At 46.2% G+C, this 16,095-nt stretch overlaps 1 protein-coding gene across 1 annotated transcript in view; it reads left to right on the top strand.

Moving 5' to 3' along the window:
* LOC121353762 (multiple epidermal growth factor-like domains protein 6) overlaps window positions 1-16,095 on the top strand; it is a 185,440-nt gene that overhangs the window by 123,164 nt on the left and 46,181 nt on the right. Inside the window, exons 7-10 of the mRNA XM_041467879.1 lie at window positions 3,948-4,073; window positions 8,208-8,330; window positions 10,940-11,062; window positions 13,581-13,718. Coding sequence (XP_041323813.1) covers window positions 3,948-4,073; window positions 8,208-8,330; window positions 10,940-11,062; window positions 13,581-13,718 — 510 coding nt within the window. The remainder of the gene's footprint in view (window positions 1-3,947; window positions 4,074-8,207; window positions 8,331-10,939; window positions 11,063-13,580; window positions 13,719-16,095) is intronic.

Consider the following 16,095-nt stretch of genomic DNA (forward strand, 5'->3'; position numbering starts at 1 on the left):
CTCATCTGATGAGAAGCAAACACTAATGCCCCTCTCCTCTGACCCAGTGCAGCTAAGCAGAACATCCAGCATTTCAAACAGGCTTGGATTAGCAGTGGTATTTCTTCCATGGATACTTCAGAGGTTGTAAGGATCTCTCCTGCATGCTGAGAAAGAAAAGGGACCACATTCTGGCACTGAGCTGTTTATGGAAGGTGATTATCTCAGCTGCAGAAATCAGAAACAAGAGTCCCTCTAGACAGGCTTTTCAGAGGAGCCCAGCCCAGATTGCTGTTATGTTCATTCTTTCCACGTCCTCCTTTTCTTTTTTGGCAACCCTGTGTTTGTGGGAACAAAAGTGCCAAAATCATTTGAGGGGAAGCAGATTTTGCAGCCTGGATGGCTTGGAAATCTCCCATACATAAGGAAGTGGATCTCTCATCTTAAAAGATATTCAGCCTGCATCTGAGGGCTCAAAAACCTGGGATAAGATACTTCCTGATGTGATTCATGGAATATTACTGAGCTGCTGTCACAAGTTTTCCAGTAAATCTGGTCCTCCTGCCACCTCAGCACAGGGTGCTTGGGATCCTGAGTAGTTGTTGGTGGTCCATCCCTCCACTGCCAGTGTGAGCCTTAAAATACATGGAGAGAGATCTGCTTTTGCCATTCTTCCTGCTCTCATTGGAAAATTCTGCTCATGCTCTAAGGCAGAGAACTCTATTCATGCTCTGCTCAGACCCAAAAATCTCCAGAGTGAGTTGATTTGTTCAATGATGACCAGTGTGTGAGAATAAACTACTTAATTCCTGCATCCCTTGATGTTACCCAGTACTTTGTGCCGTGATAAAATCCCATCTCTTTCAACACTCCTTTTCTTCCTTCAGCTTTTTCGTCCTACAAATTTTACTCAGCATTGAATTAATTTATAACACACGTGCCAGACCAAATATTCACTTCAACCCTGTCCAACTTTTTTGTTTGCTTTGTTTGTAATGCCTTGATGATGTTAATGCAATGGATTTGACTTCACTGGAGTTTAACCAGCTGGTATCTGAAAAGCTGAAACTCGGAAAGAGCATGTTTATTGTAGTATCAGGCTGTGGGTTTGGACTGTTGTAGATTCATTGTCTTCAGTGGAATTTATTCCTGTTTGAACTCCTAGAAGTGGAAACAGGGCAGAGCCATTAGACCCTGATTCATCTCTGGTGCCAGCTGTTACCTTTGATGTCTGCTTAATGTGGAGAAGCTGTTGAGATTCAGGTTTTTTATGGAGATTTTAGCACACTAAGGCTCTTATATATTGAGAAAGTAACAAAGAAAATATCTCTGCAACTCTATAATCTGTGTTTCCCAACGTAAATATAAGCCCTGTATGTCTGAAGTTACATTTCTTTCACTGCCAAGGTTGGATTTAAGGTGATGTAAAACACAGGTTGGAAGAGATTGCATGTTCTAACCCCCTGGTTGCTATGCATGTACCTAACCATGGCTTCAGAGCCAGCTCTTTGTAAAAATATCACCTTTATTATAAAAAATAATGGGTTGAGAAATGTGTATTTAACCGTTATCAGATCAGGGGCCTAGGAGAGAGCTGGAGAGGGAGTTTTTACAAGGACATGTTGTGACAGGACAAGGCAGAAAGGCTTTGAATTGACAGAAAGCAGGGTTAGACTGGATATTAGGAAGGAATTGTCCCCTGTCAGGGTGAGGAAGCCCTGGCACAGAGAAGCTGTGGCTGCCCCATCCCTGGAAGTGCCCAAGGCCAGGCTGGACAGGGCTTGGAGCAGCCTGGGATAGTGGAAGGTGTCCCTGCCATGGCAGGGGGTGGAATGAGATGGGCTTTAGGATGAACCCAAACCATTCTGTGATCCTTGTTTTCCTCACCTGGTGTCACTGTCCCCCTTCCCAGATACTCCCTCCCTCTCTTGGCATCACCTGGCATCATCCCCAGCCTGTCCGGAACCCACATCAGGGCTGGGTTTCTACCAAACTCCAAGAGTAAATCTTTGAAAGTGACTGTCAGGCCACATTTCTGCCTGTGGAGGTGCTCATCCCTCCAGCCACAGGTCCTTGGTGACAGCTGGAGTCAGACCCAGGAGGTGCCAAGTCTCTCTCTGCTCAGAGACGTGCTGCTGGCAGCCACGAGCACCATCCTGTCCTGTCCCTGGAGGCTCTTCTCCTTCAGTCTGGCACCTCCTCTCACGGATCCAGCCTGGTGCCTCAGCAGCAGCCCTGACAAACCTGCCCTGGCTGCTCCAGAGCAACCCCTGGCTGCTGGCACAGCCACACACCAAGCTGGGACACGTGGATTTCACACCTGCCCCCTCCCACCTTCAGATCCTCCCAAACCCTCATCATGACAGGTTGCTGCTTATCTCCCCTTGCATCCAAGTTGGCTGGTGCCCAGAAGCAGAGGGAGAAAATGGCACTTTTAAAAGCCTACGTGTATATTCTGTCACTTGGATTTAAGATGTTTTTCGTCTTCTGAAATATTTTCATCTTATTTGAATATTCTTGCTGAAAAACAGGTCTTTGGATAGAAATGTGCAGGGGGCTGGAAGCTCAGAGTGTATGGGGTCTGCTGTCTCCTGTGCAGACAGGAGCTGCTGTCAGGTTCTGTCCCTGGCAGGGCAGAAGGCTCGTGGGCACGGGTGGAGGTCAGAAGCCAGGGTCAGGTTTCTGGGCACTGAGGTGCCTCCTGCCTCTGCTGTGTGTGCAGCCAGGAGAATGTAAAAATCTGCTTTTCTTTTCACCTTTTTAGCACTTACTTGACTGCACAAACTCAGTGTTTGCTAATTGGTGGCATAGGGTGAAACGAATCCTGTAGCGGGTTTTGCAGCTAACATTTACTAATGTCTGTTACAGATAAATGAAGAAATATGAATATTGCTAAAATGAATATGAAAATATAAATAGCAAAGCTCTTTGCTGACTTCATTGGGCTCAGAGTTTGGTGCATTCCATGATGGACCAAATAAACTTTCCAGCTGCTTATAGGGAACACAGAATCCCAGAATGGTTTGGTTTGAGCTTAAAGCTCATCCAGTCCTACCCTGTCCCACCCCTTCCACTACTCCAGATTGTTCCAAGTCCTATGGAACCTGGCCTTGGATACTTCCAGGGATGGGGCAGCCACAGCTTCTCTGGGTACCCTGTGCCAGGGTCTCCCCACCCTCAGAGTCAAGAATTTCTTCCTAATATCTCATTGAAATCTCTCCATACTACATCCCTGCTGTGGAAATCTCCATGCAGCCACACACACACGCTTCCATCAGCACAGCACAATAGCAGAGTCAAACCATCACTCTTATTTTTACATACAGTATGTGAATAGGTGTGGGTGTGTGTTAACATGTTTTGTCAGGAGGAGAAATGTTTCTCCAGAGGCCAGGGATATGTGTTGAACAAAAAAGAATATTAATTTGCTTGGGTGAAAGAAGTAGCATCTTTAAAGATGTGCAGAGGACCCTGTGTTCCTGTGGTTTGCTGTGTGAGTCTGTTCTGCAGAGCTTGTGGCTTCTGTTATTTGAATTTTTTTTTATTTATGAGGCTGAGGAAATCAGCCTGAAAGACAATTACTATTTTTAATCAATGAAAGCAAGGAGAGAAAAAGATAATCAATGGGCAAGTGCCAGCAGGGCTGTTCTTTTTTCCCCTCCTTGCCTCGGCGGATTGGCAGTGCTTTGGTGCTGTCAGATCAAAGGGTGCTGTGCTTCAGTCAGCATTGCAGCCCTCAGATCTCACCTGCCTCTCCCTGGAATCAGGATTTCACTGGTGTGGGACGCTGTGTCAGCCAGGCTTTGTGAGCACAAGGGAGAGCAGTCACTCAGGGGAGGGCACGAGTGCATTTCTGAAAGCTGTTCAGCGAGGTTTGCCTGGTTTTGCTGTCATTTATGTATTTAAAATAGGAAATAAGTTCTCCCAGGTTGTTGACGTGCATTCCTTCCCTGCTTCCTTGGCTCCAGCTGTCAATTCCTGCAGCATTAACAACGGGGGCTGTGAGCAGGACTGTGTTCAGCTCAGCGAGGACCACTACAGGTGCCAGTGCCAGCCAGGCTACCAGCTGAAGACAGATGCCAAATCCTGTGAAGGTGAGTCCTGTGCTACATGTGAAGACACACAGTAAAGGCCATTTAAAAGACCCTGGGATGGTGTTTTGTGTCACTCTGCTCATTCCTATTTCCCCCTGTATGCCAAAAGCAGCTTTAGGAATTGCTTATTGAGAGGATTTAAAAATAACACGTGTTTGAGGTGTGAAGTTCACTTTGAATCACAGCTTTGAACAAGATTTTGGCCTCCTAGATCCCTGGTTGTTCCTTGCACAGTGATGGTGATGACATAGGTTAGGAACTTAATCGTGATTTAATTCTAACATTTTATTGCTCATCAACTTGTATATACAGTTGGCCTGCATTACATGTTTTATTCTGCAAAAAGTCTTCTCTTTATCTCCTTTTGGCTTATCACAGGCTGATTCATTCATCCTCCCCTTCAGGTTTCTAAGCACTCTCTCAAGCAGAGCAGCAATGCTACCTTTGGGTTTGATTGTTGCTTTTCTTTTCTTGTATATCTTAACATATTCATCAGTTTTGAAGGCAACCCCCCCATTCCCCAACACAAGCACACACACACACACCCTTGAACATGCCAGAGAAAGATAAGGCCAAATTTATGGATTTATTGAGCTGAAATTCCTGTCACAAAACCGTTTCCATATGGCTCCTCTTCTGCTCGGAGATTTTACACGCTGTGGATGAAGTGTAAGTAAATCCTGCTGTTCAGATGGCTCCCAGCTCCTGCTGGGTGCAGAGAACCCTTCCCCTTGGGTTTGGGCCTCCCCAAATCCTGCCCTCAGTGGGGGCTGCACCCCAGGGAGCACCCACAGCCTGGTGGCCTCTCTGTCTCTCATGGGGTGGCCACGTTTTTTCCCTGAGATTATCAAAGAACCAGAAAAGGGGAGGTTTAGGGTGTCAGAGAGCTTCCTCTGCTGCTCCCCATCCCTTTTCCAAACATCTCGAGATGTGTTTGGCCAGCTGGCTGTGCAGAGCCTGCTCAGGGCTTGGGGCTGGGTTGTGTGGAGTGGTGGGACAGTGGTTGGGTCAGCGTGGTCTGGGTGATGCCAGGTGGGGTGGGAGTTCTCCTGGAGTGCTCACGGCACAGGTCAAGCTCCCATGGACCACTTCCATGCTCTGTCTCAGCTGGGACCCCTAAAGGAGGAGGTTTTGCCACCACTGTTCACCCCCTCACGTGGTGGGGCTGAAGAGAGTTAGCCACTCAGCAAAGGCAGTGGATTGTCACCAGCCTGTGGTTACTGAGCACTGGAGAGGGGCAGGGTCAGCCTTGTCTGCAGGTGGGCACCCATTGCCTGGGTGCCTGCTCACCCCTGGGTGTTTGACCCAAATAAATAAGTGCAGCCCTCCCCAGGGGGGCAGTTGTCCCTGGGGGAAGGAGGATCTGCCTTGTAAGCAGAGCTCAGTCTGGAAAATAAAGACTGAGTAGGATGCTTTGCCCCTGATAAATACCTGAGTGAATGAATGCCTGGGAGAGAAAAGTGCTAGGTAAGCACATGGACAAGATTTTTACAGGAAGAAATGAGGGTGAAGTGGTCACGAATGCATTTGGGTTGTCAGTTCAGAGATATTTTAAGTAGAAGAGGTGGGAGGATGTGAGTCTGGATGTTTTTTTTATTTTCCAACCAAAGCTTGGCTGCTGGAGTCATGGTTTGGATGGAGGAACCACAGTGTCTTGAGAGTGTTTGCCACAGCAGGTGTGGGTGCTGTGCAGGTGTGGATTCATCCCTGTGGACTCCCTGGGAGTTAATACTGCACCCACAGCCCTGCAAAGCCTTGGAGAAACACTCAAGCCTGGCAATTTTGCTCTTTCCCACTTTATGTTTTCTCCAGTGTGAAGTCATGGTTGCTGTGAACAAGAAAATTTATTTGATAAAGCCCAAACCTCTTTTCTTTAGGTGCTCTAGAGGCTGTGGCAGACAGGACTGGGGACCCTGGTGTGTACAGCCCTGTCTGCCCCATCCCTGGCAGTGCCTAAGGCCAGGTTGGATGGGGCTTGGAGCAGCCTGGGACAATGAAAGGAGTCCCTACCCATGGCAGAGGGTGGAGCTGGATGGGCTTTAAGGTCTCTTCCAACCCAAACCATTTTGGGATTCTGTGTCCTGAGGCACCTGGGAAAGGAAACGGTGCCAGTAAAATTTTCAACATAGTGTTTAACAGCTTGGAGTAGAGCTTTGTAGGATGGAGTCTGTTATCTACTAAAGTTATTAAATGAACCAGTAAGAGGCAAATGTGTGAAAAAAGAACACTAATGAGTTATTTTTGGCTTTTCCTGAAACCTGCTTCTAACAGGAACATACATATCACTGGAAAGCAAGTCAATCACTGATTGCCTTATGTCCTGAAGATCTTTCCTTTACAAACTTTCCTCACCCAAGGACTTCCAAGGCTGCTACCTTTATTTGAATTACTATGTTTTACTAACATCCACTGTGTAATTTGTTGTTTGCCTGTTGTCATGTCACAGAGCATTACAAGCTTTACTCCGTGCTGTAATCATTCTCAAATTAAAGCTTTAGCTGCTCTGAAAACCTTCATCACATGCAGGTTTAACAGATGCTGTTTGATAGTGATTTCATTTAATTTACCCAAATAGAAAAGGAATCGGCAAATAACTCAATATTTCATATCAGCAAGGAGTGAGTTCTTGCTTGGAGCTAAATCCTTTGTAGACCGCAAATTGTCGAGCTGCAGAGCCAAGTTGTCAGCCTTGGAAGTGTCATGCACGATGAAGTGCTGCTGTTCCTTGGAAACCTATTTGCAACCTATCGTGTCAGAAGTCCAATTTCAGTTCTACATCCCTAACCATGCTTTTTTTGTTTAATACTGTCAAGTCAAACTCAGCCCTGCAGACTGGGATGGTTTGTGTGTTGTGTGCTCTCGAGATGGCAGGAGGTGACATGAGGCAGTTTGAGGATGTTCTGTGGCTGCTTCCTTCTTTACCAAATGGTGGCACAAAATGCCACTTGGCTGCACAGAAAAGTGACCAAAAAAAGCCCTGCCCCATGTTTAAATCCACATGAAGTAAAGGATTTTCTCTCCTGTTCCCTCCACCTGCGTAGCCAGTGGAAGAACAAAGCAGCCAGGTCAGAGCAAAACTCCTTCAGCCCTTCCCAGGGTTCCTCAGATCCTGAATCCAGTGTTGTTGAACTGATGGTGACTTTCCTCTGAGGCTCTGAGAGAAATTGTCTTGTACAGAGCAGGGCAAGTGAGGAATATTGGTCATCTATCTCAAATCAGACAGTAATTAGTCAAATGCTAAAGCTGAATCAGAGCTGGGATTGTAGGGAAATGAGTGCAGCTTTTAGAAGTTTTATTCAAAGCTAAGCAGAACTGTGGAGGACACATTTGCAAGGAGTCCTCCAAATTTACCTGTGGAATGTTATTCACCAGAATTTTGATGTAATGAGTGCTCCAAAGCAAAACCTCAACCTGGTGCAGAATGTCACACCTTAACCCAAGTCAGACCTGTCTGAACAGCCGTGGTGGGTGTGTTTTGGGGCATGCCAAGTCTCTATTTGGGCAGTATGCTTCCAGCAAGTGCATGTTCCAGAAATAAACCCATACAACACAATGAAATCATCGAGATGGAGGCTTCATAAAAGTTTTCCTAAGTACTTGCCACTTAGGGCAGCTTATCCTTGAAAAGGTATGTTATTGTTCAAGAAGAGGAAAAAGCCTTGATGTACAACATGAATGGCATATGTTTATAGACTGAAAGAAGTCTTTGGGGGCTCTTCAGTGTTTATTTCCTCTCAAGCCTTTTAAATATTCATTGTTTTGTGGTGAACTCCATCATTGTGTGTGTTTATGGATTCACACATGCTGGAGTGCTAATTGCTGTTGTTTAGAGAACTCTTGAAATCTGTTCAGGTACAGCAAAATAACAATAAAATGTACTTTTTTGTCCTACTTCCAATGTAATACAAGCTCGGTTTCCTGCTGTTTAAAGCCTTGTTGCTGCTCTGTGAAAAATGTTGTCCAGCAACAAAAAGCATCCAGAAAAACAGCAGCTTTACTCACCAGATGCTGTCACATTTTTCCTCAGTCTAATCTCTTACAGCTACTTCGTCATTAGTTGTAACAATGGCAGGTAAGACCATTTTCAGGCAAAAAGTGACCTTTCAGTTGACAGTGTGCTCTAATTGGTTTCAGTGATAGACCCCTGCACAAGTGGGAATGGAGGATGCTCACAAATCTGTCAGCATGAGAGAGGAATTGCAAAATGCGAGTGTCATCCAGGGCATTCTCTTGCTGCAGACAAAAAGTCCTGTTTAGGTAAGAAACTCTGGACTCTTTATTGTGAAGGACATTATTAATCAGTGCTCTGCCTCACTGAGCTGTGAGTGGAAAGGAATATATTAGACAAATATATGTGTGCATTTTGAAGCAGCCTTTCTCTCTGTGATATTCACATCAGCCTGTGGTCTTGAAGGACTTTTTTAGTGATGAAAATTTCTCTGTCATCTCCTAAGTCATGCTTTCTAGCAACTGGATTTGTGAATGCTGTAGTGTTATTCTTGTTGGGTCCCTTTAAAATAATGTCCCAGATACAGCTCCTGGAAAATTGGTTCAAGTAAAACTCTGAACCAGGTCACTGAAAACCTATTTAGAATTCAAAGGGCTTTTTAGCTGGAGAACTGTTTCTGTACTAATGGAGAAACTACTGTGAAGGAAGAAATCATGATGTGTAAGATTTCCAAAGAGAGGAGCTTAAAAAGTTGAATTCTAAAGTCCTGTGTTTAGTCTGGGGTTGTCAAAAGAATCTGTAGCATTTCTGACCTGAAATTTGGGGGAACTAGAGATGAAAATACCTGCTTTTCTCTTGCAGTGAAACTCTTGGAAGATAGTTTAGCAGTTTTATGAAATAAAAAGCATTTGTGGACTTAGTGGTGCACAGATTCTTAACAGCCAAGTCAGCATCAGGGTGTGCATATATATATATATATACATATATATATATATACACACACTAATTTTGCCCTCCTCTTTTGAAAACTTGGCCAAAATCTTGCCAATATGTAAATTATTGTGTCATATAAAGGGTGCTGGGTGCCTTTCAAAATATTTACTTCCTACCCTGAGTATTTTACTCAGTTGCCTGTAAGCCCTTCTGTGAGTAGAGTGGCACATCTTAGTGATTCTCTCTTACTGGAATTACTCATGAGTAATTACTGAAAATAAAAACTGTTTTCAAGTAATGTGCTGATAATGAGTGGATGGAAACAACAGTGGGTTTAGCAGTAGTAGGGTCAGCCTGTTGTTTGTTTTATCTCAGATGCACATTGACATTTCGCTTGATTTATGTATAAACTGAATCACTGAGTTAACTTGCAGTGTTATATATTGGAAGAAATTTTCTCCCCAGCCTCATGGCAACAATCTTTTTAATCATTAAGCAGCGTGTCTTACCGTGGATATACAATTATTGGTTTTTTCTCCTAGAAGTTACTCAATGTCTTTTGCAAAATTCAAGCTGTTGTTTGACTCTCTGGAAACCGAGCTGGAAGGAGACAGAGGGCAGCTGAAGTGTCATACTTCAGCTATTAGCTCTAGGACAGGAAGAAACCTGTGCAGGATGGTGGCTGTGGTTCAGCTTTTTATTTTTTCCATTTATAAAGAAGAAGAGAAAAGAATATTTACAGCATTGGCCAGCGCAGTGTACTCACAAAATGACAATTAGAGAAAAAGGAGGAATAACCCATTTTATTCTAAGCAGCAGCTGCTCCCATGGCTGCTTCAGAGAAGCTGTCATTTGTCCTGAAATTTTCATGAGCCAGTGTGTGGTGTTTGCACTGCCTGGGGCCTCTCTTTGCAAGGAACCTGATTGCATCCATCAAGCTGCTTGTGCTCGAGTGCAGGGGCCACGAGCACAGCGCTGGGCACAGCACGTGTGGGGGGACAAAACTGTTAGAAAGTGTGGTTTGCTGGGATAAAGAGTGAAGAGCTGCACATCAGATTGCTCCCTGCCATTTTCAAGACACTGACCCAGCATCGGTACAATAAATAATCTGTATTTTGCCAGAAAGGTGTCAGAATGGGAAGGAACAGGAGATGCCAGGGGTTTGCCATGTGTGATACCAGTCTTTGAATAGAGGTCAGTGTTCTGTGCAGCTGTATTTAGTGTAAATTTTTTGTGGGTTTGTTTGTTTTTAATTAAAAGTTTTAACTAACTCCTTAAAAGTAGTTTTATGCTCCACTGAGATTTTAGGAAGGCGGACACCTTTGGGGACATTTAACTCCAGAATACAGACCAGCAAGTGTAAGGCTGAGGAGCAGCCTCCCCACTTAAGGCTCTGCAGCTTTTCCTTTCCTCACAGGGCTGGTGGAGCTGCTGTGGCTGCAGCAGGTGCCTCCCCACTGCACTGCTGTAAAGCAGCTGCAGGATCCAGGGAGGATCTGTCTCCATCCCTGCTGAAACCCAACCTCCTCTTAATCCAGATCATTTGACATTCAGAAAATAATCGGCTACTTATTGTTCCATTAATTTAACTGTAATGGCTTGGAGGATGTGGTGAAAATTTCAGAGTTTTGGAAGTTTCTTCTGTGTTCTTCACACAAGGTCTTGTTTTGCCACTGCTCTTTTTACAGGAATAATAAATAATTATTATTCCTGTAAAAAGAATAATAATTCTGATGCTGCAAATATAGTGTTTGATACTGTAAATGTTCACACTGAGAAGTTCAAGGTCAATGGTGCTCAGAAAAAGATTTTTCTGGAGAATAATGTGAGTATAATGTTCCTGGGCCCATCAGGTGCTGCCCTTTGTGGGCTGGCCCCAGGATAATCCTTCAGGCAGATATTTGGAAACGCAGCCACATCCATGTGGAGCAGCATTACTTTTTCATTTCAGTATCCAGCTGAACGACTTTCTCTGTGCTTGCAGACGTGGATGAGTGTGCAGAGGGCAGGGCCAGGTGTGCCCATCGCTGTGTGAACACCCCGGGCTCCTTCAGCTGTGCCTGCAGCCCCGGCTTCGAGCTGGGCGCGGACGGGCGGCGCTGCTACCGTAAGTGACCCTGCCCAGCCCTGCTCTTCTTCCTCTCCTCTCTGCTCCCTGCCAGGCCTCACTTCTGATTCTCTGGGATCAGCATCCCCAGCAGAGTAAATGTATGCAAAAGATCAAGCTTAATACTGTTTTCTTCCTCTGCTGCTGCTGCTGGGTTTGCAGGGTGACGCGCTCCTAAGCCTGTGTTCACAGACCTTAATTACTGCCTTTCAAAGAGCAAATAGCCCTGTTGGTTTATGTTCAGAGTCTGGTGGATTCTGCTGCAGAGCTACCAGAATGCTGCTGTTCTGTGAAATGTATTCATTCCTGCCCTCCTCCTCCTCCCAGCTTTCTTACAGAGCTGATGCAAGAGAAAACCAGCACGACGTTCTGCTCTTGTCTTTACCTGTCTGGGTTTGCTTATGTTTCTCCTGAGATTACTGACACTATTAAGAGGATGCTTTAAAAAAAAAAAAAGTAACAAAAAAAAGAAAGATTTGGGATGAAAAAATAGTTGAACAACTCAAACTTCCCAAGCTCAAGCGAGCCCTGTTGTCTTTCCTCACATGCTTACCTCTTGCCAGCGGGGTTTCTTAATCAACACAGCTTTTCTGGAGAGGGGGACTGACTCCCGGTGCTGTTAGCTGATAGGTGATCCCTGGCCTGCCCTTGAGGGCAAATTTAGATTAATAAAGGAGGTGATGTGGAAGAGTTGGGGCTATTATGGACCTAACATAAGCTCCCTGGAATGCAGACAAAAGCATGACCTGTTTTAGCAAAGAGGTGGGCAGAGATCATTCAATCTAATAATACCGTGCAAGAGCTTTCAGCAGAGTTTCCTTAGGAAAATATGCTGCATGCCAGAGAATGAGTGCTTTATTTAAGAATGTGTGTGTAAGAAATAGTTATTAAGAATGAAATCCAGTTTCAAGGCATTAACATACGTTAAAAACAAAACCCAATTATGTGAGAGACATCCTGGAGAGCTATTTCATAGGTGATGGGGGGCTGTGAGTGCTGCAATGGCAGAGGAAATGTGATTAATATACAGATATGAAATCTTCTGTCATAAGCATAAAAAAGAGGTTTAGACCACTTAGATTTCATTGTGCTTTTCTGATAATAATTTTTCTGGATGTTCAGCAGATCTCAGGGGATGGTGATTCTCTGTGCCTCATGTACAATATTGCAGAGCAAACAATAAAAATAAAAACATTCTGCATATATTTATGATCAGGATTATCCCAGTGTTTGAGCAATTTACAATCTTTGTTTATTCTTTCATTTCCCCAGTGGCTGGGGAAGAGCTGGTATTTCAGTTTTACTGATGAAGATCTGGGACAATGTAAATTATGAAGATCGTGTATGAAGTCAGATTCTGCATTTAATTGCTGGGTTTGCTAAATCCCAGCTTAACACACTGGACAGGAGACACGATTTCTTCTCCCTGGTGCAAATAATCACACTATGCATGAGATGTAGAGATGTTTATTCTCTTAATTTATACCCTCTTCCAGATGGAATTACATTTCTTGTTGGCAAGCAGGGTGCTCCCTGGGAGCACAGAGAGGGGTAGGACCAGAGCCCGCCAGCACAGATGTGTCTGGGGAAATTCTGTGCCAGACCTGATGGCCACTCAGAGCTGGGATGTTTCTGGAAGTACAGTGGCTCCTTTAGGAAGGTTATTTCTCAGTTTCCCTCCGTAGCAGGAGAAATTATTTCCTCTCTAAATAGCTCTGTAACAAAAGCTGGCTAATCCTTAATGAAAAACTTCATAACTGACCCTATGGTTTCTTTGCATCCTGGAGAAATCATCTGATGAAGTAGCTGGGTGGGAATGAGGTGGCCAGGTGTTCCCTTTTCCATGTGAGGGTTTCCATTGGAAATGGCCAGGATCTTCTGAGGACTTTTCAGTGGTGCCACATGAGGAGGGCATGGAAGTCTGTCAGGTCAAAGGGGGCTGGCAGTGGCATTGTCTTTGTCAACCCTGTCTTAGCTGTAGGGGACAAAGTCTCAGCAGAGGAGCTGCTGTGTCCCCCTGGAAGGGACATCCAAGAACCAAAACCTGGAGATTGTTTTCCATTGTGGCTGGTGTCCATTTCAGCAGCAGGACTCTGCTGAGGAAGTTTCAATGCCTTTGTGTTTGGGGGATGTTTCAGAACCCAGCTCTTTGCCATTGCCATGCAGAACTCAAAGCTGCTCTTTGGGAAGCGTGTCAGGCGGGGTTGGGGGGCACCACCTGGGCTCATCAGATCCTCTGTTCCTCCTTTGAGGCAAGCACTGTTCCAAACAAAGCATAAACCAGAGGAAAGCTGGGAAGGCTCCTGTAGCAGGTGGCTGCTGAACACTGAACCAGCTTCACATGGCTGAATTTGAGAGCATCCACTGTTCTGACACAAGCACCTGGAGCTCAGTGACTCCAAACCTGCTCTGCCGGGGAGGGGCTGTGAGCTGATTACACTGCTCCAGCACTCATGGCTGCTGTTTTACATCCTTCGGGCTTGCATTTTAACACCCCTCTGATTTATTTCTCTGCAAGGCATCGAGATGGAAATCGTGGACAGCTGCCAGGACGGGAACGGCGGCTGCGAGCACGGCTGCGAGCACACGGCAGCGGGACCACGCTGCTCCTGCCACCGTGGCCACCGCCTCGCTGGGGATGCCAAAACCTGCACAGGTAACCCGAGCTGCCAGCAGGGAGCTGTGGAAGGGCCCGGGGAGCCTGCAGGAGAGCTGTCACTCCGGGAAAGCCGTGCCTTCCCTCCTTCTGCAGGTGTTAATTAACGCCGTCCTCCGGCAGCGCTGCTCCAGCTTGCCTGATGCTGGGAGATGGCTGGGAAGGGTCCCCAAGGAGGGCAGGGAGTGGCAGTGACACTGCTGCATCACCTGCTGCCATGGCTGTGTCTCGCCAAGGGTCCCCAAGGAGGGCAGGGAGTGGCAGTGACACTGCTGCATCACCTGCTGCCATGGCTGTGTCTCGCCAAGGGTCCCCAAGGAGGGCAGGGAGTGGCAGTGACACTGCTGCATCACCTGCTGCCATGGCTGTGTCTCGCCATGGGCAGCCCAAGCATCACAGACCCCAATTTGTGTCCCTTTCCCTCTCAGCTGGTGGCTGGGAGCAGCAGCACAACTGCTCCCAAGTGCTCCTTGCACAAACTGCACGTGGTGCTCCAGAGCCTGCTGTGTTTCCATCAGATTTGCTCAGTGATGAGGTTACACTTCTTCTGCCTGTGAGAAGTCTCACTTTGTTGCTTTCACCTCCTGAGTTAGATTTGGGTTTATTTTGAGACACAAGCTTAAAAATTCATTCATGTTTTAAGCAATTCTGCTATGAGATATTTTTTGTGTGTATGTTTGTTTTATGTTTTTGTTTGTTTATGGCTTTTGTCATGCAAAATGTATCTCATTCTGCTTTGGGCTTGCTGTCACTATGCCATTACAATTTTTAAGAATAGCCAGGAAGAGAGGGGGAATGGAAAAAGGAACAGGCACCACAGAGCAGTGTAGTGAGATATGAGATGATGAGAAGAGGTAGAGAGTGGGAGCATTGATGAGTGTGAGAGGCATTACAGACAAAAGGAGTCTTGCAAGGAAAAAAAGCCAAGTGCAGGAGAGAGGAAGAGCAGGGGAGGAGGGAAGCACTGAGGACTGCAAGGGCGGGTGATGATGGAGCTTAAAAAGAAAAAAAAAACAACTTTGGGAGGCAGATTTGGAGCCAGAGCCTCACAGGGGTGGGTGGGTTGCACAGTCTTGTCTGTACAGCTGACAGGAGGCAAAGCAGCCTCCTGCCCACATCCCAGCTCAGTAACCTGCTGCTGGGGATTTCACAGGGAAGCAGATACTCCAGACACAGCAAGGGAAGGGAGAGAACACAGAGGAAGGCTGAAGACATGAAAAGTTGCTCTTAACAGCAAAAATCTCCTCTTTGTTGGGTGCAGATTTTGCATTCCTGCACAAACAAGGGGCTGATGCTGGAACCCAGAGCAAGGCATCACCTGATGTACTGCAGAGGAGCTCAGCTTGTGACATTTCTGGAAAACACTGCCTTCAAATAACCTGCATTAATCATTTTCACACTGACCTCCTCACCTCGATTGATTAATTACATTTTCTTTCTCCTGTCCTTGTTTCCTCATAAAGTTGGTGCTCCTTCCAAGGTTAATTGAGACACTGACCTTTCCCATCTGCAGCTGCTCAGCCAGGCCACGTTCAGAAGCATTTTGCAGACTCAGCATTGACAAGGTGGCCCCTGGATGGCCACTGACCTGCTCAGCAGCCCGACAGCAGCCAGGAGCCTGCAGTGCACAGATAACAGCTCAGCTCTCCTATCTAATCACCAGAACAGTGGTGTCAATGATACCAATTTCTGAGCGGGCACAGAGCAGGAGGAGGCAACAGGAAATCAGTTACCAGAAGCTGCAGCTGAGCCTTCCAGGCTGCTGCTGTCCAGCAAGTGCCTGGTTGGATCAGAGCATTGTTAGTTTGCAGTGAATAGGATTGAATGTAAAGAAGGTCTGAATAGTCAAATGTAGGTTACTGTTAAGCAGAATGTTTTTGAGGGCTGGTGGGTTCTTACTGTTGTCTCTTTTTTGTAGAACCATAGAATATTTTGAGTTGGAAGGGACATACAAGGATCATTGAGTCCCATTCCTGGCCCTGCACAGACACCCCAACAATCCCACCCTGTACATCCCTGGGAGCATTTTCCAAACCTCCCGGAGCTCTGGCAGCCTCAGGGCTGTGCCCATTTCCTGAGGAGCCTGGGCAGCACCCAGCACCCTCTGGGGGAAGAACCTTTTCTGATATCCAACCTAAAACTCCCTGACACAACTCCAGCCATTCCCTCGGGTCCTGTCCTTGATCCACCAGCAAGACCAGCTGGTGTTTTGTAAATCCCCTCAAGGCAGCTCAGACGTGTAGAGGAGATGCCTCTCCCAGGACGTGGAGGGTCCTGGCTGCTATGGGGGAAGGCAGAAGGCAGCTGCTGCCAGGATTCAGTGTTTATGTGCTTGAAGGAAGGTGTAAAGCAGCGAGTGCTGCAGCACAAAAGCTCT

Source organism: Pyrgilauda ruficollis, unplaced genomic scaffold, assembly GCF_017590135.1.
Source record: "Pyrgilauda ruficollis isolate IOZ18807 unplaced genomic scaffold, ASM1759013v1 scaffold21, whole genome shotgun sequence".
Taxonomy (NCBI): Eukaryota; Metazoa; Chordata; class Aves; order Passeriformes; family Passeridae; genus Pyrgilauda; species Pyrgilauda ruficollis.